The sequence below is a fragment of the Dipodomys merriami genome, unplaced genomic scaffold (genome assembly GCF_024711535.1).
Source record: "Dipodomys merriami isolate MVZ:Mamm:240054 unplaced genomic scaffold, mDipMer1.0.p SCAF_133, whole genome shotgun sequence".
NCBI classification, from domain to species: domain Eukaryota; kingdom Metazoa; phylum Chordata; class Mammalia; order Rodentia; family Heteromyidae; genus Dipodomys; species Dipodomys merriami.
The window spans coordinates 1,631,531-1,653,403 of NW_027202638.1; the positions used below are offsets into that span (position 1 = coordinate 1,631,531).

Below are 21,873 nucleotides of genomic sequence, written 5' to 3' on the forward strand. Positions count from 1 at the left end.
GCACTGTGGCTCAAGCGGTAGAGCGCTCGCCTTGAGCTGAAGAGCTCAGGGACAGCGCCCAGGCCCAGAGTTCAAGCCCCATGACCACCACCAACCACAAAAAAGAATGACCACCATGAACTTGGGCTGCCAGTAGACCGCCTAGGTTGGCTACACTAAGAGTAGGTGCGCGACAAAGTTAGTTCCTAGGCTTTTCCTCAGGGTTCAGGGTGTAAGCGGGGGGGGGGGGGGGGTCAGGGGAAGCAGCCTCCCCGGGTAGTGGGACAGAGCCTCCCCCCGACCCCCTCCCTTCCCAGGGTCCCGGCATCCTATGATCTCCCCCAGCAGACCCTGGGAATCCAGTATCGCAAAATAAACAGCCCCGCTCCGCTAATCGCCCGGCTTGAAACAAAACGGCGCTGCGCCTGGGGATCTGGGCAAAAAAAATCAGCCCTCCCTCCTCCTGCTCCTTCGCCGCCGCCCTCCCCTCCTTTGCGCCGCTCGCTCGCTCGCTCCTTGCTCGGCTGGCGGGCTGGGCTCTGCTCCACGCAGCGCAGCTCGGCAGCCACCGCCAAACGGAGCCGGGCAGGTCTCGGTGCCACCAGCCCGCCGCTCGGAGCTTCTCCGGGTCTCGCCTACCGCCGGCCGGGACCCTCTTCAGGCAGGAGTCGCTCGGCGAGGATCGGCGACAGCAGCACAAAGTTGGGGGCCCCTCACCCCTCCACCCCCCCGCGATGATGAGGCTGTCCCCAACGCCCCAGAAGCTAAGCCGGAGTCTGGCACTGCTGGCCCTGGCGCTGCCCCTCGCCACGGCGCTGGCCTTCGACGAGACCCTGGACAAAGTGGCCAAGTCAGAGGGCTACTGCAGCCGCATCCTGCGCGCCCAGGGCACGCGGCGTGAGGGCTACACGGAGTTCAGCCTCCGCGTGGAAGGCGACCCCGACTTCTACAAGCCGGGGAGCAGCTACCGCGGTAAGTAGCCTCGGATGGCGTTGGGGGAGTGCCGGACTTAGCCTCCAGTGGGCCCTGAACCCAATGGCACTAGAGGGGCGCGCACAGTCCCCGGAGCGCACGGGGTTGGCGAAGCCCCGCCAGGACCCTTCCTCCAGTCCTGGCTGTCCTCAGCCCTCTTGGCAGCCAGCTGTGTGCGGAGATCTCTAGCCAGTGTCCGGGGCCGTCGCGGGGACCGCGGAGGTCGGGGACCGCACGCTCACCTGCCTGACTGCGAGGGAACCCCGCGGAACTCCGGCCTCCGGCCGTCGGCGGGCGGGAGGGGAGTGGTCCCGCGTTGCTCCGGGCGGTTGTCTGGGGCTGGGGACGCGGGGGTGGGTGGAATCCTGGCTTTTCTCAGGTTGGGTGTCCCGGGCAAGGCAGGGCAGCTCTCCGCACTTGCATCAGTGAAGCGGAGAGATCAGATTCTCACCAACTGGCTCTGAGCGGGACAGTCACCCCGGCGTGCCCGGGTCGCTTCACGGGGAAGGGACTTCAGTGTCTCCCCCCCAGGCCATCCTGGGTCTCAGGGAAGAAAGAACCAGACGCTCCTCTCTGAAGGGTCTTTGGAAAGATTCCCCCAAATTAAGTCTCCCATGGTCCGAGGCTAGGAACGGGACCTTGGATTTCTGGGAGAGGTTGCAGTAGGAATGGAGTCACCCCCAGAATCCCGGCTAGGCTCCCAACGGGAGGGAGATTCCGATGAGGACAGAGGGGGGACCCCCGGTTTCAGAGGCCTACTCTCTGATGGCTGTGGGACTTCCGGCAGCCCGCACCCCGGGGATGTTTCGTCGTGTTTACGCGACTCCCCTGCGAGCCAGGTTTCGGGAGTGCCAGGAGGGGCTATCCAAGCCGGTGAGCCCCTCCCTGGGCCCCGATCTTAAGACCTCCCAGGCCATCTCTAAGGGCCCTGCTCATCCAGGTTGTCCCAGATGTCTATTCCCGAGCCGCCGCCGCCGTTCTCCCAGCCGGACGTTGGGATTAAAGATGGGGAAGGAGACCAGCTTGATCTCACCTGGGGCGGGGCCGGGGCTGGATGGCAAATGGGAGCCTGGCCCCCGCCACCTGCCCTCCTGGTTCCCTACAGAATCGCGGGAGCAACGCTCCCGAGAAAGTTTGGGCAGTGTCAGCTGGCGCCCGCCCCGCGCAGGACTGGCACCAGGAGCCAGAAATACTTGGTTTTCTTGGGTTCGCGTACCTGGCTTAACTTCACCTGGAGCGACCCGGGCTCACTGCGGGCGCCCTGCACGCGCTAGCGTCCTCAACACGTGGGCAGGAACCACCTTGGGACGGGGTACATCCAGGGGGCTCCTGGGCACCCCACCATGGAAGATGCTGGGGGAGAACGCACCGGGTCTGGAGGGAGCGCGCGGTTTGTCGCTGCGGCGTCAGGTTGTTTGGTGAGCAGGCTGGGGAAGACCTTTACGTCGTCGAGGTGGGTGGCTTGGATCTCAGGGAACTGAGTGTAGTAAACTCCTGGACTTTTTCAGTTCTCCCGAGAACAGAGGTTCTGAGATCACTGAGGAAGCCAATCCCACTCTTTAAAGGAGAAGAGATGACTCCAAACTAAAAAGGAGTTCCTTTTAGGGGCCTTGTGCAAGCCATTTAATTTCTCTGAACCTAGTCCCCAGCTGTAAAAGGAGCTGTTTTATCCAACTTCTCTGGGTGGCAAAGATGAGTGTGCCTGAGGGACAACAGGTGGGACAGGTGGTATATACCTGATCGGAGTGGTGTGTGTGTGTGTGTGTGTGTGTGTGTGTGTGTGTGTGTGTGTGGTGTGGGGTGCGTGTGTATGTGTGTGCGCATGTATATCCCATATTTAAAAGTAGGGTTCTTTATTTTTTTTGTCGGTCATGGGGCTTGAACTCTGGGCTTGGGCACTGTCCTTGCGCTCTTCAGCTCAAGGCGAGCTCTCTACCGCTTGAGCCACAGCACCATTTCCAAAAGTAGGTTTCTTTACCATTCCTCTAGTCCCATTTACCAATGACTGACTTTGTTCGTCGGGTCCTCAGGAATTCGTTGAATGAATGATTGAATGAATGAATGAATGAAGGGTGTTTTCTGCATTAGAAGTCTTGTCTAAAACAACTAATTTAACCCAGAAAGATTTTTATTTTTATTTTTTTTTTGGTAGTTTAGGCTAGTCTGGAGCTCTGGCCAAGTGTCTTCTTGGCATCTCTTCCCACACTAATCCTCTTGTTGGGCTGACCACTGGGAACTGTGGTGGCAGGACTGGTTGGATACATATTCCCTAATCACCCCGCCAGAGGAATCTCAGAACTCCCTAAAAGCCCAGGCCAAGCAATAAGATAGGCAATAGAAGAGCAGGGCCCGGAATTCCCCAGCCTAAAGCTTCAGGCTTTTGGACTTTAACACCACTTAGGCTGTAGGTGGGATTATCATCTTTTCTCCTTTCTTAGGACAAGGGGACCTGGAAAGAAAGATCTCACAGGAGCCATGCTAAGGCCTCCTGAGCAAACATTGTGTGACTAACAAGAGTGGAAGTTAGGAAGAAAGGGCACTGGCCTAATTTGAGATATTTTCTATTGGCTGATACTTTGTTAGGATAACTATGTTAAATGTAAATCTGATGCATTATTCTGGGTGCATTGATTTAGGGTTGTAGAAGTTATCTTTCCCCTGGTCCTTCCCCCTCCCCCCCCACCCCTCCCTCACCCCCTCCTCCAGTTAGGATCCTTCAGAGTCCTTGAGATCAATGATTTCTTTTCCTGCCTTGAATTTCTGTCCTCTGTCTTCCAGTTTAATCTCCAAATAGCTTCTTCTCTCCATGCCCCTCAGTCAGAGGATAGGCTTTTTGGAATAAAAGCCTAGTCCAGTTTAGGCTGGAATAAGATGATCACTAGTTTTAAAACATTGAATCCTGGGGCTTCTTCCTTGCAGCCTGAGTTTAGTTGAGATTATTCTGCAGCTTTTTTTCAAGTTGTTAGTGCTATATTGACTTCCTCTTCTCTCTCTCTTCCACTGCTTCTACCCCCCCCACCCCCATCCCTCAATAATTGTGCTTTAGAAAGCCCCTGAAAGGCCTGCTCTGTTTCTAACCAGGAACTCCTTTGAAAGGAGATTACAGTGATTAAAAATAACAAGTTGAGGATCCTCAAGGGGCTTCCCTTATAGGAAGACAATGTGCAGGATCAGCCTTTCCCAGATCACAATTTCAAGCCACATAGACGAAAATCAGCCGAAATATTCAAGAATTGATTGAAAATAAAAGAGGCTATTTTGTCTGACCAAAGGTCTGTTTATTAGGAAAATAAAGACAGACTCTAAGTAATAAGAGTGGCTTTTCCTAGATGCTCTTTAAAAAGAAATTTCAAGGAACTTGATGGGAAAAGAATGTGCAGTGGAGATTTCAAAAGCTGATCCAACTTCAAGCATAATTGGGGGATTTATTCTGAACAGGGAGGTTTGGAGACCTCCAAAGAGGCTTTGCTTTCTCTTCTTTGTCCCTCTCTGAGGCACACACTGCCTGTAGAACTAGGCACAACTTGGTGGAGAAAAGCCTAGGATTTAATGGTGGATGAGGCAGTTTTAAGTTTTGTCTGGCCTCACATTTACTGACATCAGCAAGCCACTTCACCTCTGTGAGCCATTGTGACTTTTTTTTTACTCCTAGTATTTCTGTAAGAATTAAAAATCCAAGTCAAAAGAAATTGTCATATAATAGGTACAATGTTTTAAGATGAGTAGTTTGGAAATAGGAAAATTTCCTCAACAAATTACTGGGTAAGACATGATATTAAGTTCTTCCTACTCATCTGCCACATTGCTTGTAGTATTTTAAGGCAGTTTATTATAATTCTTACTTTACAGATGAGAAGACCATGCCTTAGAAAGGTCCAGTTTCTTATCCATGGTCACACTGCTAATAATCAGTAGAATTGGATCCATGATAACCAGTGGAATCAGATCCATGATAACATGATAACATCCTTTGTGTGTGTGTGTGTGTGTGTGTGTGTGTGTGTGCATGTGCACACGTGTGTGCTATTGGAGATTGAACTCAGAATCTTAAGCTTAGGCCAATGCTCTACTCCTTGTGCCACACCCCCAGTTCTAAATCCTAGACTCTTAACTAGTCTTCTGTGCCAACTGAATGAACTGAGTTGAGAGTAGAATGAATCCATTCAGCTAGCCTCAGCCTTCTGAATGGTAAGATTCCTTGAGGGAAAATAGGATCAACAAATCAAGACAATAACTGACATCTCACAAGATAGAAAGTAATAAAATGATGGATCCTTATTTACATTTGCTTTTTTTTATAGGCTTCGGGATTGCATTTCTCCATAAAACAGAGGATTGATTTAGAAACATAAAGAACCTTGTCAGTTTTTAGCCATTTCCTTTTGTTTGTGGGGAAACAGAAACAAATTGGATATGGGAAAAGACTGATTTGATTATTGGTACATGCAGATGTTATATGACTGTGCTCGTAAAACTATATAATAGAACAGAACATATGTAGGATCTGAGAATCCGAAGCTGTTTTAAATAAATTATTTCTTACATAATACTTAACAAAAGAGTACTGCTGACATGATGAATTTTGTCACTTCTACCTCTTTGGTTCAACAATTGTTCTCTCCTTTTTTGTGTTTTCTGGTTCTGAGGCTTGAACTCAGGGCCTGGATACTGTTCCTATGCTTTTTTTTTCTTTCTCAAGGCTAGCACTCTACCACTGAGCTACAGTTTCACTTCTGTTTTATTTTGTTTGTATGGGTTTTTTTTTGGTGGTTAGTTGGACAGAATCTTAGGACTTTCCTGTCTGGATTGGCTTCAAACTGCAATTCTCAGATCTCAGCCTCCTGAGGAGCTAGGATTATAGGTATGAGCCACCAGTGCCTGGTTATAGTAGTCTTCTAAGCAAGAATTAAGGAGGAGGAGGAGGAGGAAGAGGAGGAGGAGGAAGAGGAGGAGGAGGAGGAGGAGGAGGAGGAGGAGGAGGAGGAGGAAGAAGAAAGAAAAGAAAGAAAGAAAGAAAGAAAGAAAGAAAGAAAGAAAGAAAGAAAGAAAGAAAGAAATTACAAGAGTTGGAAGTGTGTCTCAAGCAGTAGAGTGCCAGCTACCAAGCATTAGGCCCTGAATTCAAATACCAGTGTAGCAAGAGAGAGGGGAGGGGGGAAAGGAGAGGGAAGAAAACAGAACAGAAAAAATGATGTAGGGATTGTTTATTGTTTTAAGTTTGAGGAAATGAAAAATGTCAAAACATACAAGAAAATGAAAGTGCTGTCAAACTCCAGCTTTTCCAGATTGAAGACCTGAACACTTTACCATACACAGATCACTTGGGCTGTTACAGCAACTCTCAATTGGAATAACAGGCTGTAATTGCTAACATGTTCACAAACATGGGCCAATATCAAGAATTTTTTTTTGCTATCACACTGTTTATTTGCCCTATAGAAAGTCGGGTCTCGGTCAAGGTTAAATTCTGTGGGGGATAGAAAACTCTTAGCATGTTATATTAGTCATGCTATAGGCCAAATTAATTCTAATTACAAAGAGATTCCAAAATACATCATTCAAAACAGGAAATAAAACAGAGCACCAGCATGATGGGATATCTTGTTCCACAAGGTCCCCCAGGAGCCAAAGTCCCTTCTACCTTGTTGCTTGGCCATCTTGTAGCACTGTCCAATAGGTAGCTACTAACCAACTATCAAGAGTGACTATTACGTGCTTGAAATGTGGCTAATTTGGATTAAGATGTGCTATAAGTGTTATTGAATAATTAATATGAAAAAGAGTAAACTCATGAATAATTTCACATTGATTCCATGCTGTAATCACCATTATACCCATTAGGTTAAATAAATGCTATTACAATGAATTGTACCTGTTGGATACTTGTTAAGACAGTTTGCCTAGCTTAAACTGGTTTTGATTAGATGGTACTGTCCTTGGATGGCTGCAGCCAGTGCATTTCCATCACATTTAAGTTCTGGTCTTACATGGTACAGAGATAGAAATAGAGGATAAGTGTTGGATTATAGTGATGTGTACCCAGGCCTTCTAAATGCACTTCCTTGGTAAAAGTTTAGTCATATGGCCACACCCAACTGCAAATGAGACTGAGAAACATAGCAAGGCTGGCTAAAACGAGAGGGAGAGATGCAGTTTTCAAAAAGGTGAGGTAGAGGCAGGCATGGTGGTTCACACTTGCAATCCCAGCACGCAGAAGACTGAAGCTGGAAGATAACAATTTCAAGGCCAACTTTGGTGACAAAAACCCTATCTCAAAAAAGAAAGAATAAAAAGGAGGGAAAGGAACATTTATTTTGGGAGATACTTAGCTTCTTTGTCACGTTTTAATATCTGTCATGTAAAAGCATAGTATTTCCTGCTCTTTTGTTCAGGGCAATGTCTACTAGATGGGCTTACTCCACAGCATGATATTCCTGCTAAATGAATGGGTAGAAAAAGGAGTGTTGAGGGGAGGGGTGCAAATGTACATGCTAACACAGGTGTGTATGTCCAATTATGTCTGCATGAGTCTATGCAAGTGTGTGTAGATGATCTATAACATCTCCTCTTCAATAAAGGAGGAAACAGCAAAGCAAGAAAGGAGGTGGTGAGGGGAGAGAAAAGGACAAGACACTCAGAATGAAAATGGAAGAAATAATTTGTGTACAGTAAAATCCTATTTTAAGGCTTAGATTCAAGAGGCACTATGGCAAGTGAAAAATCACATAAGTCAAAATAATTCCTTAAAGATCCTTTGAAATTGTGCATTAAATATAACATAGATACCAGCTTAAATCTTGTTTAATTTATCCACCTCTCTGGATATTCTGCTAGTGGGGAATAGAAATGAATTGGCATTTCTCAGGAAGTCCAGTACTTCTATTTTCCCTCAAGCATTGGAAGAAATCGTTTCCTCAGTGGAGCAGCAGATAAAACCATTAGTTTGCTCCTACTCCAGCAAGAAATTCCTCACTATTTGTCAGAGTGAGGAAAGTGAAGTTTGAATCTCATGCCCACTCAGGAAGTACATATAGTGAGTAGAAAAGGAAGTCCTTCCTTTCTTACTTCCTTCTTTCCTTCCTTCCTGTCTTTGTGTCTATTTCTTTTCTTTCTCTTCTTTCTGTCTCTTTCTCCCTCCCTTGTCCTTCTCCCTCTCTTTCCCAATCTCTCTTTCTTGTGATGCTAGCTAGTTCTTGCTGGTATAAAATGTCTCATTTAACCAAATATTTTGGTTGAACTGGAACTGAAGCTCAGATAGGATGGGGTGCCAGAATCTCTCGTGAACATGGGAACTTAAATGGTGGCCTAACCCATCCAATGATTTGTTTGACGATTTAAAGAACATGACTCTTTTTACAGTGTGGTTTGATATTTGCTAATCTGTTTTGTGGATTGAGTAAGGAGTAAGGAGTGAGGAGAAGGGTTCTGTCACCAATCACTGTGTGTGTGTGTGTGCTAGAAGTGTGGAAAGCTAGGCGTACTCAGAAACAGAACATGGATCTGAATAGTGGTTCCACATGTTACAGGGTTTCTTCCTGTGTCTGTCTGTCTGTCTGTCTGTCTGTCTCTGTCTCTGTCTCTGTCTCTGTCTCTGTCTCTGTCTCTGTCTCTGTCTCTGTCTCTGTCTCTCTCTCTCTCTCTCTCTCTCTGATAGCTGGATGGAACATAGAGAAAGATGTCCATTAGAGAGAGAGAGAGAGAGAGAGAGAGAGAGAGAGAGAGAGGTGAGCACCAATGGCAGACACAAGAAGGTGAGAAGCTTTGGGTGGTAGCCGCAGAGGGAAAGGACTCCCAGTGGCCCCGGGCTTCTGACAATGACTGGAGGCAGGTAGATGGGCTGGGCCCTGGGTGAAGACTCAGAAGGTAGAAGATTTATACATGAGGGAAACTGCCCACACTGAGGATGCAGAAGTGCAAAGCAGAACAATAACAGGCAAAAGGTCAGAGAAGGGGCTGCGCTCCCCTGAGCCAGTCACAGGCTCGGAATATGTGGAGAAACAAGCAGAGAAAGTGCTGCCTTCAATGATTAGAGTGAATTTCCCTGAAACATTTGTGGCAGTTGATAAAGCTAGTTATGTACTAAGATCACTTGGAGAGCTTTAAACCAACAAACCAAAGGTTCCAATGGGCCCTAACAAGGGGCTAGAGCCCAGAAATCTTGCTTTCTATTAAGATAAACTGGCGAGTCATGAAGAGAAGGTGGGCAAAAGTGGTTCCTTTTCTAGGAGCATGTATTTCCATAGCTGCCTGACCCAATCTTAGTGTCATTCTTTAGCATCCACTCACAGCACTGCCCTATCCTGTGACTGAGGGACAGCAGTACAGTGGGATGGATAGTGGAATGCCTTCAGTTCTGCAATACTCAGAGACTGGGCCCCAGCTTTTCTACTGTAAAATCTGTCTTCCATGGAACTTCTATATATTATTCGTGTTCTGGTGCATATTCTTGTGTGTGTGTGTGTGTGTGTGTGCCCGCGCATGCGTGTGCCTGGGTACTGTCCCTGAGATTTTGTACTCTAGGCTAGTGCTCTATCATTTGAGCCATAGTTCCATTTCTGGCTCCTATTGGTGATTAATTGGAGATGAGAGTCTCAGGGTCTTACCTATCCAGACTTAGTTCAAGCTGCAATCCTCGGATTTCAGCCTCCTGAGTAGCTAGGGTTAGTAGCTAGGCCAGAGCTACCAGTGCCTTGCATTTTTTTGTTGTTTCTGTGCTGGTACAGAGATTTGAACGCTTGGCCTCATGTTCTCCTGGGTAACTTTTAGCTCAAAGCTGGTATACTTCCCCTTTCAGCCATTTGCTGATTAATTAGAGAAAAGAGTCTCCGATTTGTCTGCCAGGGGCTTTATTCTCAGATCTCAGCCTCCTCAGTAGCTACAATTACAACTGTGAACTATTGGTGCTCAGCTTTGGCCTTTGGAATTAAACAAAATAAGGCTTTCTTCTGGCTGCATGGCTGCCTTTGAGATATCTGTAGCCATATGCAGCCGTCATGGGTTCTCTTCTGATTAAAATGCCAGGCCTTGTTTCTTCAACATTCCTTATAGGATGCTGTCTCTGTCTCCTGTATGTTATCCTCTGTACATGCGCTGATGGGGCAGAACATGGTGGGCTAGTTGTCCTCCTCCCTGGGACACTGCATGTGCAAAGCTTGTCAGGTCTTGTGCTTGCTCTTGTGGTGGCGCTGCCATTCTCTAGCTTTGTCCCAGCCTACAGCCAACTCAAATCTTTGCTGTGCTGGGAAGCCTGCTGCCCTCTTTAACTGCAGAGATTTGGTCTGAGTAGTGTTCTCAAAGATCCATGTGCTGAAAGTTGGCCCCCAGGGTGATGCGGTAGGAATGTGCCATGGGTGGTTAGTAGGTGGGGCTGATGGAAAGTTCTTAGGTTTGGAGACATGCTCTCAAAAGGGATGATGGGACCCCAGTCTCTTGGTCTCTGAATACTTCCTTGCACAAGTTTTAAGGAGTTGCTCTAGCACATGCTTTTGTCACCATGTGCCACTTCCAGGACCTCTAATTCTCCAGAACCATGAACCAAATTAAAGTTTTCCTCTTTATACATTAACTTCTTCCCCACCCATCTTCCAGGATTGAACCCACGATCTGTAGTCAAGCATTTCATCACTTGAGCACTTTAACATTTGAGCCCTCATAGCTTCCAGCTCCCCCCTCCCCCTTTCATTTTGGGTGATACGGTCTCCCTAACTTTGCCCAAGCTGGCTTCATACTCAAAATCCTCCTGTCTCTGCCTCCCAGGTAGCTGGGGTTGCACCATCACATTCAGCCTTTTAAATAAGACTTGACATAATTAATGATAACTTAATATAACATGTGTTGGCTCATTTCTGTAGCTGTCATCCATCCATAGAATCTGGATTCTGTCACTGAATGACTGTCCATATAATCTAATTTTGGATTTATACAATTTTATAAGCAGGCCTGATAAGCTTTTATCTAAGAGGTTGATCAGAATGTTGAGCAGGTCAAAGCTTAGGGCAGAGCTCTCAACTATCTCTTAGAGTTTTCCCCTAGTTTTTCATCTAATTACACAGTTTTGAAGTAAATAACTGGCTATCATGCCAATCACATGCCAACCATTGCCTGCTGGTTACCACCTCTGTTTATTCACAAACATTGTTTCTTTAGCATTAAGGTTTGAATCTTAAATGCCTTCCAAAGGCTCATGTGTTAACGGCTTGGCTGCCAGCTGATGGCTTTAGGGAAGTGTCAATCCTGTGTCTCTGAGGATGACAGGTACACACCAATTGGCCAGCCATTGAGTGAGAGATGGAGTCTTAAAAAAAACTTTTATTCCTAGTTTAGCCTTGAAAAAGGATCCCTTGAATCTGTCTCCCAAGTAGCTAGGATCGCAGACCTGAGCCACCAAGCTCAGCTATTGTGCTAGTTTCTTTCTTTTTTTGGGGGGGGGGGTCCGATCGTGGGGCCTGAACTCTGGGCCTGGGCGCTGTCCCTCATCTCTTCAGCTCAAGGCTTTGTGCTAGTTTTTAATGAAGCAAGTGAGTGATAGCTTCCCAAAACTGTATACCATGTTTTATGGAATGGGGAAGGGACCCCTGTGGCTTACTTAATGCTCTAGCCTTCTTCATAATTGTGTATTAGAAGCTGAGATAGAAGCAGATGTTCATGGTGGTTCAGATGCATGGCCTGAAGCCTGGAGCATCTCAGTAACAGAGCAGGTGTCTGAGACTTGATTCCAGACTCTCAGATTCCGTTCCTTAGAGTAGGAAAGAGTAGACAAGATCTAGCAAAGCTAAATCATAGAAGATGAATGGGATAAAGTTGATCAAGATTTTTGTCAGATTGTTGGCACACTAACCATGAAGTAGACTGTCTTTGAAACTCATTCTTGGTTAATCAGCCTGCTGATCATCGTGGCCCTTGTCTTCATCATTATCTTATTCATCCACAACATTCCCATCTCCACCATCACCATCATCCTCAGCAACATACCATCATGCCATTCAATTTTTATACTCTTTATAAATGCCAGGCATTGCTCACAGTATTTCTTTAATCCATTCTATGGTCCTCTAAAAACAATATACTTAACCTCTTTTTAAAAATGAGGTGGAAAGTTAAGTAAATTGCCAAGGGTCATGGAATTAGTGAGTGGGTGGTAGCTCTGAGATTCAAATCCTAAATCTTTGCTCCTAACTACTTCTCCTTATGTGCTCACAGGATGAGTCCTAATAGCCTTTCTGCTTTTCTCTCTCTTTTTACATCCTATGTAAGCATTTTTCTTGATTTTCCCCCTCTCTTAATGGCCTCTCTTGGGAGGCACTTGGGAGGAGTCGTTAGAGAGAAGATTCTATTATTTATTGCCAGGCAATCATTGGTTGTTCCTGGGACTCAAAATATGCTGTATATTTATGCCTTTCAGGAGAAAATCATATAAAGGAGTTCCCTGGAGATTAGTGTCTTCTGTCTTCCTTCAGATTACACTGCATGGTAACATCATCGCCAGTGATAATTACACCGAATTCAGCCTACAGTACCTCTGTCTTGTGTATTATATTTAATAAGGTACAGGACGACCTGAGTTTTCTAGAACCCACAAGAATGAAGCCTCTGGGAAGCTAAGATTGTGCTTAGCCTTTTAAGTGTACTGTGTACAAGAAGATGGACATTTGTCATTTGGAACAATGTTTAATAATGTTCTCATCAAAACACAAGTTATATACAGAAAAGTTCACAGAGCTGGGAATGTGGTTTAGTGGTAGAGGGCTTGCCTAGCATGCATGAACTGGGTTCGATTTCTCAGTACCATATAACAGAAAAAGCTGGAAGTGGTGCTGTAGCTCAAGTGGTAGAGTGCTAGCCCTGAGTACAAAGAGGCTCAGGGACAGAACCCAGGCCCTGAGTTCAAACCCCAGGATGGGCAAAAAGAAAAGAAAAGTTCACAGATCATGCAGCTTAGTGATGCATATGTTGAATAAAGCCATGTAGATGTTATCAAGAAATAGGAGAGCCAGGCACTGGTGGCTCACGCCTGTAATCCTGGCTGCACAGGAGGCTGAGATTGAGGATCACAGTTCGAAGCTAGCCTGAACAGAAAAGCCCGACTCAATGTTCAGTTAGCCAGTAAAATGCTATAGTGAAGGTGGCTCAAGTGGTAGAGCCATGAGTGAAAAAGCTGAACAAGAGTGTGACATCCTTGAGTTTAAGTCCTGGTACATAAGAGAAATAGACCAAGACTAGCTCTTCAGTAGCATTCCTGGTGCCTCTTTTCCCACACATTGACCACTACTTTGATCTCCAGAACTCTAGATTACTTACCTGTTTTTGAGCTTGGTATAAATATTTGCACATAAATGTAACCACATTATTTGTATTTGGGTCTGTGTTTCCTCACTCAGAATTGTCTGTGAGATTTACCCATGTTGTGTGTAGCAGTATTCTGTTTGTTGTCATTACTGTAAGGCATTCAGATCTAAGAATGTGCCACAACTTATAGATCTGTTCTGTGGCTGAGGGAGACGTGAACGTGTCCATAGTTGGGTGCTCCTTCCAATGCTGTCACCAGGAACATTCTTAGAAATAGCTTTTGGTGCATGTGTGGGTGCATTTCTGTCACTTTAGCAGTGGCATTGGGAGGTCAAAGAGTGTAGGCATGCTCAGCTTCAGCGAACAGTGCCAAAGAATTTCCCAGCGAAACTGCTAATTTTCACTTTCATCAAATGTGTGAAAGTTTCAGTTCACAACATATGATATTGTTACTTCTTTTAAATGAAGTCAATCTGGCAGATAAGCAATCACTTTTATTGTGGGTTTAATTAGCATTGCCCTGCTGACTAATAAGGTTGAGAGCGTTTCACACGTGTTTAGGCCATTTAGGCACTTCCCTCCATGAAATATTACTTTATGTATTTTGCCTATGTTTTCCTATTGTGCTGTCTTTATTTTATTGAGTGCTAAGAGTTCTTTACATTTTTGTTGTTGTTGCTGTTAAAAGTCAATTGCTAGCCAGGCACCGGTGGCCCATGCCTGTAATCCTCGCTATTCAGGAAGCTGACATCTGAGGTTTGCAGTTCAAAGCCAGCCCAGGTAGAAAAGGCTGCACTCTTATCTCCAATTAACCACCAGAAAACAGGAAGTGGCGCCATGGCTCAAGTGGTAGAGCACTGAAGGGCTCTACCTGGGACAGTGCCCAGGCCCAGAGTTCAAATCCTATCACTGCCAACAACAATAAAAGTCAATAGCTAAACAACTCCTGGCAAAAATCAATAAGTAAATACATAACACTGGTGGTATCACAATCCCAGACCACAAGCTGTAATAACAAAACAGCTTAGTATTGGCACAAAAATAGATGTGAAGATCAATGGAACAGATCACACGATCCAGAAATAAAACCATAAACCTAGTTATCTAATATTTGATAAGGGAGCCAAAGATATACAGTGGAAAAAAGATAGTTTCTTCAATAATTGAGGTTGGGAAAACTTTGTATCCATATGCAGAAAAATAAAAGTGGATCCCTGTTTATCACCAGGCACAAATATAAACTAAAAGTGGATCAAAGACCTCAATGTCTGACCTGAAACTTTGAAATTACTGCAAGAGAGTAGGAGAAACACCAGAATGTATGGGCATAGGCAGAAACTTTTTGAAAATAGTAACACAGGTAGAGCAGATAGGAGAGAGACTTGACAAATGAGGTTATGTCAAATAAAAAGTTTCTGTGCAGCAAAGGACATAGTTCCTAAACTAGAAAGACAGCCAACAGACTGGAAGAGGATCTTTACCAGCAATACATCAGACAAAGGTCTAATAGCCAAAATATACAAGGAGCTCAAGAAACTAACTCAATCTCAAAGCTAACAATCCAATTACTAAATGGGCAAAGGAGCTAAGGAGAGACTTCTCAGAAGAGGTACGAATGGCAAAGAAATGCATGAGGAAATTCTCATCATCCCTGGCCATTAAAGGAAATACAAATAAAAACAACTCAGAGATTCCATCTCACCCCAGTTAGATTGGCCAACATTGTGAATTCCAACAACAACAAATGTTAGTGTGGATGTGGGGAAAAAGGAACCCTATTGCACTGTTGGTGGGAATGTAAACTAGTACAACCACTCTGGACAACCTCTCTGGAGGTTTCTCAAAAAACTAACATTAATATTCCTTACAAACCCAGCCATACCATTCCTGGGCATCCACCCAGAACATCACAAGCCAGGATTCCACAAAGATACTTGCATATCCAGGTTCATTGCTGCACTATTTACAATAGCCAAGTTGTGGAAACAGCCCAGATGCCCTACAATAGATGAATGGACCCAAAAAATGTGGTACCTATACACAATGGAATTTTACACAGCCAATAGAAAGAATAATATATCATTTTCAGGGAAATGGATGGACCTAGAACAAATCATGGTGAGGTAAGCCAGGCTCAGAGAGACAAACAGCACATGTTTTCTCTTATATGTGGAAGTTAGATCTAAACTATACCAGGACATAATAACTTACACTGGACAGGTCTTAGGCATTCACACACGGGGAGACCAAAGGAGGAAACTTTGAAGAGGAGCAGAAAGGTACAATGCCTATGTGCATCTGATCATACCAAATGATATTTATTGGAATGAACTATAGGAAATGGAAATGAGTTTTTTTCTGTTTTTGTTTTCTTTTTGTTCTGTTTATTCTTTTATCTGTCTTTGGGAGGGTAAGGGGAGGTAGAGAAATGGAGGGACAAAATGTGAACAAATGCAGCAGTGGTATTCACTGGACACTATATTGAAAATGAGAATGGGGAGGGAAAATCAGAGTGAGGGAGGGAGGAGGTAACGTTGTCCAAAAAGAAATGTAGTCTTTACCTGACTTGTGTAACTATAACCCCTCTGTACATCACCTTTATAATAACAATTAAAAAATTTTAAATTAAAAGCAAAGAAAGTCAATTGCTGATTATAGTTATCAGTATTTTATTCACACTATGATTTGCTGTTTTTGTTCTTCATGGTGTCTTCTCATGAGCTGAAGTTTACTGTTTCTTCATTTGTATACCTTGTACTTTATGGCCAAAGGTTTTTGTTTTTTTTTTTTTATATTCTAGTTTAAAAAATTCTGCTCCAAGGCCATTTGCGTTTTATCTTATGCTACCTCCTAAAAACTTTACTGTTTTACTTTCACATTTAGCTCCACAATGCAGATGGAATTTATTTTGCATATGATCTGAGGTAAAGACCAATATCTACCTTTTTATATAGCTACCCAGCTGTCCGTAATAGAAGTATAATTTTCTCCAGTGCTCTACAGTACATCCTCCATCATATGTAAAGTTTCCACAGGTGGAAGTTTTCCTATATTCACTGCCCAACTGACCCATTTTTGTTTCCTCCCTGTAGTCCACTGGCTTAATTTCTATAGCAGCAACATATGGCTTGATATCTGATAGCTCTCTCTCCAGATTGTCTTGGATATTCATATTCTTGACCTTTTGCATTTCCATATAAATTTTAGGATCACTTTTCAATATCACAAAAACATGCTAAGAGTTTTATTTAAGACATATAGATTAATTTGTGGATAATTGACTTTTTTTTTTGCCAGTCCTGGGGCTTGAAGGGTCTAGGCACTGTCTCTGAGCTTCTTTTGTTCAAGGCTAGCACTCTACCCCTTGAGCCACAGCACCATTTCTGGCTTTTTCTGTTTATGTGGTACTGGGGAATCGAACCTAGGGCTTCATAAATGCAAGTACTCTACCACTAAGCCACATTCCCAGCCCAAGAATTGATACTTTTTTAACAATACTGAATCTACTAGTCCATAAACATTCTTCTGTAAGCTTAATGGCACATTAGCTCTGTGCTCGTCACTGTTATAAGATGAGAGGTTGGTCTCATCCTTGAAGGACTGACAACTGTATAAACAAATGCAGTTAACAAGACATAAGGTAACATAGTAATCTCATCACTGGTAATATTTACTAAGTATCTAGTTTGATACCAAGGTATGATTTCAAGGACTTTACATTTTAATTCATTTGTACTTCATCCTGATATTTTAAGGTGAAAGTACTAATTATGAAGGTTTTTATGTAAAATTGTATTATCTTTTCAACTATATGATAGATGTGATTTCTGGTAGGCTTTCACAAATATGGAAAAAACTTTCAGCTTCTCTTTACACTTTGAAGGATTTTTATAGATTCATCAAAACCACTTGATTTAATTATTTCGTTACCAGTAAAGAGGGAAAATTTTAATTATTTCTCAAAAAATAATTAACATGGAGTTACAAGTCTTGATTACTTCCATTTCCATTTTCACAAAATCCTTTTTATTTTGTTTTATTGCAGTCCTAGGGATCAAACCCAAGTTCTAGCCAATGTGTTTTACCACTGAACTACACCACTGAGACGCATCAATATAGTTTTTAAAACATATCAAAAACAGCCAGGGCGCTGGTGGCTCACGCCTATAATCCTAGCTACTCAGGAGGCTGAGATCTGAGGATCACAGTTCAAACCCAGCCTGGCCAGTAAAGTCCGTGAGACTTTTATCTCCAATAAACCACCAGAAAACTGGAACTCTTTAGCCTTGAGCTAAAGAGCTGAGGGACAGGCCCAGAGTTCAAGCTCTATGACCGACAAAACAACAAGAGCAGCAACAACAAACATATCATAAACATTCCTTTTGCATTCAGGCAAGCATCTAAAAATACAAGGTAAGACTTCAAAGCAGCATAACAGATTTTCTTCTGTCACTTCCAAACTAGACTAGAAGGCAGTCTCCAGAAGTCCAGAAATGCCATGTAGATATTATCATTTTAGTGAACAATCAAGGTCATTACCTTTAGCTATGAGGCTAGGGACCTAGTTGCTGTCTTGCATGGTGTCACTCAAACAAGTCTGTCAGCTTGTGAACATCAGAAACCTCATGCAGAAAGCAAAAGGTTGAACCAGTTCATCTTCAGTATATCTCCCAGTAATGATGTAATGCCAAGCAATCAGAGCAACATGTTTTCAGCTGTCTGGGGATAGAGACTTCAGAGCCTATATTCAATAGATAGTAATTTTATTTATGTATCTATGTTTACATATTTGAGTCTTACTTGGTCGATCTCTTTTTTCTCATAAGCCTGTGGGCATTAAACACACTGTTTAACTGTTTCTGTTTTTGGCACTCGAAAGTTTCCTAAAGGATGTACTTTTTATTTTCATTTCTACTGTCTTGTTGAGAAGGCCCTTGAACTATATTTCATTTTCTATTTTATTTTAGCTTCCTTTCTTAATTTCTCCGAGGTTGGAGAAGTGGGAGTTAAGAGGCCAAAAATCTTCACTAACATTTCAGAACATTTGCCACCTAAGTGACAGTCACCTCAGTCTTCTGAGCTCTGAGGACTTGGAAAGCTCAGGGTTAGCTCCTCACCTACACTCTGGAGCCACATTTAGGGTTTCAGGTGTCAAATCTATTACATGTTTTGTTTACAGCCAGGGATGACATGAATTGGTGATATAGCACCTTTAGAATCAGCTGCCCTAGGATGGAGGGAAGAACTGATCTTTTTCCTGGCACGGGCTTTCTTAGGCATGTCAGCTCCAAACTGGAGCCAGAGCCTGCCCTGAGCTGTCTTGGCCCACAACCAAGATGCAGTATCCCTACTTGGGGAAGCCAGTAGGTATTTTAAGTCCTAAGAGGGTCCAAGGAAAAAGCATTCCATTTTTATAGAAGTCCCATGAAGATGAAAATTTAAGTGATTTCTGAAGAAGTCTGCAAGGAATGGAGGAAGTGGCACCTTCCAGAGTGAGCGGCTACTGCTTTTCAGGAAAGTGGCAATGGAGGAATCTTGGACGGGATGTGAGGCAATGGGATCGTGCTTGGTGCAGCCTCAGAGGCATGGGTCAGGTCTGAGTCCATTCCTGCCTGTGGGAGTATGAGCCTTATCTGAAAGGCAGTGGTGCAGCAGGGATTGCTGGTCTGTCTCAGGCTAGGCTCCCCAGAAGAAATCTATATTCATTTCCTATGGTTGCTGGGCAGATTACCACAAGCCAGTGGCTTACAACAGCAGAAATTCATTCTCTCACAAATATGGAGACTAGAAACCAGAAGTCAAGATGTTGGCAGAGTTGTTCCTTCTGGTGGGCCCTGGAAGAGTGTTCCCAACTGCTAGCAATCCTTGGCAGTCCCTGGCTTTAGATGCATCAACAACCTACTTCTGCCATCCCACAGCATTGTTCCCTTTGTGTATCTGTACCTTTTCTTATAAAGACACTAGTTATATTGGATTTAAGGCCCACCCCAATCCAGTATGACCTTTTCTTAATGAATTCCACCTGGGACCAGTCATAGTCCCAGGTCATAGTCTCAGATGCTAGAGGTTACAATTTCAATGGAAATTTATGGAGGACACAATTTTATTTTGGGGGCCAGTACTGGGCCTTCAACTCAGAGTCTGGGTGCTGTCCCTGAGCCCTTTTGCTCAAGGCTAGTGCTCTTGCACTGGAGCCACAGCTTTACTTCTGGCTTTTTATGGTTAATTGGAGCTAAGAGTCTCTCAGACTTTTCCTGCCAAGGATAGCTTTAAACCCTGATGTCAGATCTCAGGGTTATAGGTGTGAGTCACCAGTGCTCAGCAGGATGTCACAATTTAACCCACTGAAAACCAAGGTTCAAATGAGAATTTCGGTCCAAGTGATTTATTAAAACAGGGCAGGAACAAGGCCTTGATCCCAAGCAAGATTCCCCAGCAAGGTTTAGTCTGATTTTGCAGGTCCATTTTTGGAGTGTAAAGAACCCCTCAAGAGTTTGCCACAACCAGAGATAAGGAAATGGGACCTTTTATAAGAGGTTATATAGGTTATATAGGTTATATAGAGACCTGTGGGTGGCCCTCCAGAAAAAAGCCACAGGTTCTGGCCACCAGAGTGATATTAAAATGGTTCCAAGAAATTTGAGGAAATCTGGTGGAGTGTCCTTATTGTCTGCTCTCTTGTCATCTGCGCCTCTTCTTCTGGAACTGTGGAAGGTAGTCTTGGAAGTCTGCCACCCTCTCTCTAGAGATTGTTAGACTGCTTTAGGGTGTCAGACAAGAAACCCCAGCTCTGTCATCTGACATTGTGCCTACTATTTTTTCTGTTGAGCACCACACTTATCTTACCTTTAACTCTGGCCCTAAGCCAGCATTTATTTGGGTAGTTTGATGACCTCTGGGGTGTCTGTTGACCTCTGTGTCTTAGTTCTCTGTGAAACTAGAAGTCTGGATTAGATAGTACTTGGGATCCCCAGTCTAGAAATCCATATCTAAAGTCAGTAATTTAAATCCTAATTTACATCCACCTGAAGGAACTTGGACTAGATGATGAGGATACAAAGGGAATGAAAACCCAGCCCTTTCTTTTCCCTGCCTTCTCACAGTCCAGTACAGAAGACATTAGGCCCTCAAGCTAGATTTCAGTGGAAGTTTTCTTGGTAGATATGGGATGTATAATATAGTCATAATGCCAATTGCTGTAACAAATGACTCCTCACAGTGTAAATTTACATCCAGTTCATGTGAAGTACAATATGGATATTTCTGGTCAGTGAGTGAGTCTACAAACGCTTGTTCAGAAACCCAGTTTGTGACTCCACTGAACTTTTTCCGGACCATGAGAGCCCTGTGCTGGATTCCCTATGTGTAGCAGGTAGTGACAGGAGAAGGACACAGGGTGGAGGCTCATTGTCTCCGTTCACTGATAGAATCTGGGTACAAGCAGACCTACCTGCAAGGGGGCTAGGGAAGATGGTCTAGCTGGGTTTCCACAAGACGAAAAGTTATTCTGGAGAAAACACAACAGTCAGTGCCACCAGAGACATCCTCGAGGAATTTGTGCTGTAAAGAGCTCACTTTCTTTTTGGCCAAGCTAATGGAAGTGTAACATGAGATAACTGTCCAGATTGAAGGATCTGACTAGGGACTATCTTTATCCAATTGGGATTACTGAGAGAACACTTATCACAGCCCTGGATGGTTGAAGAATTCTCAAGTAAGCACTCAGGAAGCACATTCAGGAGATCAAGGCCAGTCTGTACTACACAGGGAGAATGTATGGAAAAAAATGGTTTGGTTTGGTTTTGTCTTCAGTGAGAGATTAAGCATTTAGCAGGTTCTGAAATGTAAGAGGGAGCTGAGTGAAGAGGATGAGAGTCTTTTACTCCTCTAGAGGTGAACCTTCTCCTCGTGTGCTGCCCCTGCCACACATGTGTAGCTTGTGGATAGAGAATGCAGGTTCATGCCATTTGGACAAGGGAACACAGTTGACTCCTATGCTGATAAATTGCCCTCTCTCTCTCTCTCTCTCTCTCTCTCTCCCAGTGACGCTTTTGGCTGCTCCTCCCTCCTACTTCCGAGGCTTCACATTAATTGCTCTCAAAGAGAACAGAGAAGGTGATAAGGAAGAAGACCACGCTGGCACCTTCCAGGTAAGACCGGCTCCCACTTGCGTTTTTCCTGTGGCACCTTCCTGCGATGGTGGGAAGAAGCCATGTGAAAGGTGGGCAGATGCTGAGGAGTCTAAGGAGAAGTGCAAGTGGCTGAGATGACTTCTCATGCAGCTCTTTGACTTTGTTCAGGTGGCCTACCTCTGTCCAAAACCATACTGGAGTAGCAGCAAAGGCTTCAGCTTGGCTTTGTGGGGTTGGGCCCTGGGCAGGGCTCGCTTCTCTCTGGCAGCTCTTGCTGCTCATCTCTGGGCTCTTGGTGCCCTTGGCAGCAGGCGGTCTAACGTGTGGAGAGCACTCAGAACCCTGGCTGGGTCCTGCTGTTTTCCTGGCAGAGGCGTTTTGTGATTGACTGGCAATTCTCAAGTGTAAACGGAACAAGAGCTCAGGACAGCCAGACTGGAGGGAGTTCAAAGCACAGGGAAAGGACTATTAAGAGAACGTACAGATTGATTTATGAGGGAAGATT

The 21,873-nt window shown here is 44.4% G+C and overlaps 1 protein-coding gene across 1 annotated transcript in view; it reads left to right on the forward strand.

The window, feature by feature from the left end:
* The first annotated feature begins 515 nt into the window (after window positions 1-515).
* The window catches only part of Spon1 (spondin 1), a 268,437-nt gene continuing 247,079 nt past the window's right edge, over window positions 516-21,873 (forward strand). Inside the window, exons 1-2 of the mRNA XM_070019438.1 lie at window positions 516-951; window positions 21,280-21,386. Coding sequence (XP_069875539.1) covers window positions 714-951; window positions 21,280-21,386 — 345 coding nt within the window. The 5' untranslated portion in view covers window positions 516-713. The remainder of the gene's footprint in view (window positions 952-21,279; window positions 21,387-21,873) is intronic.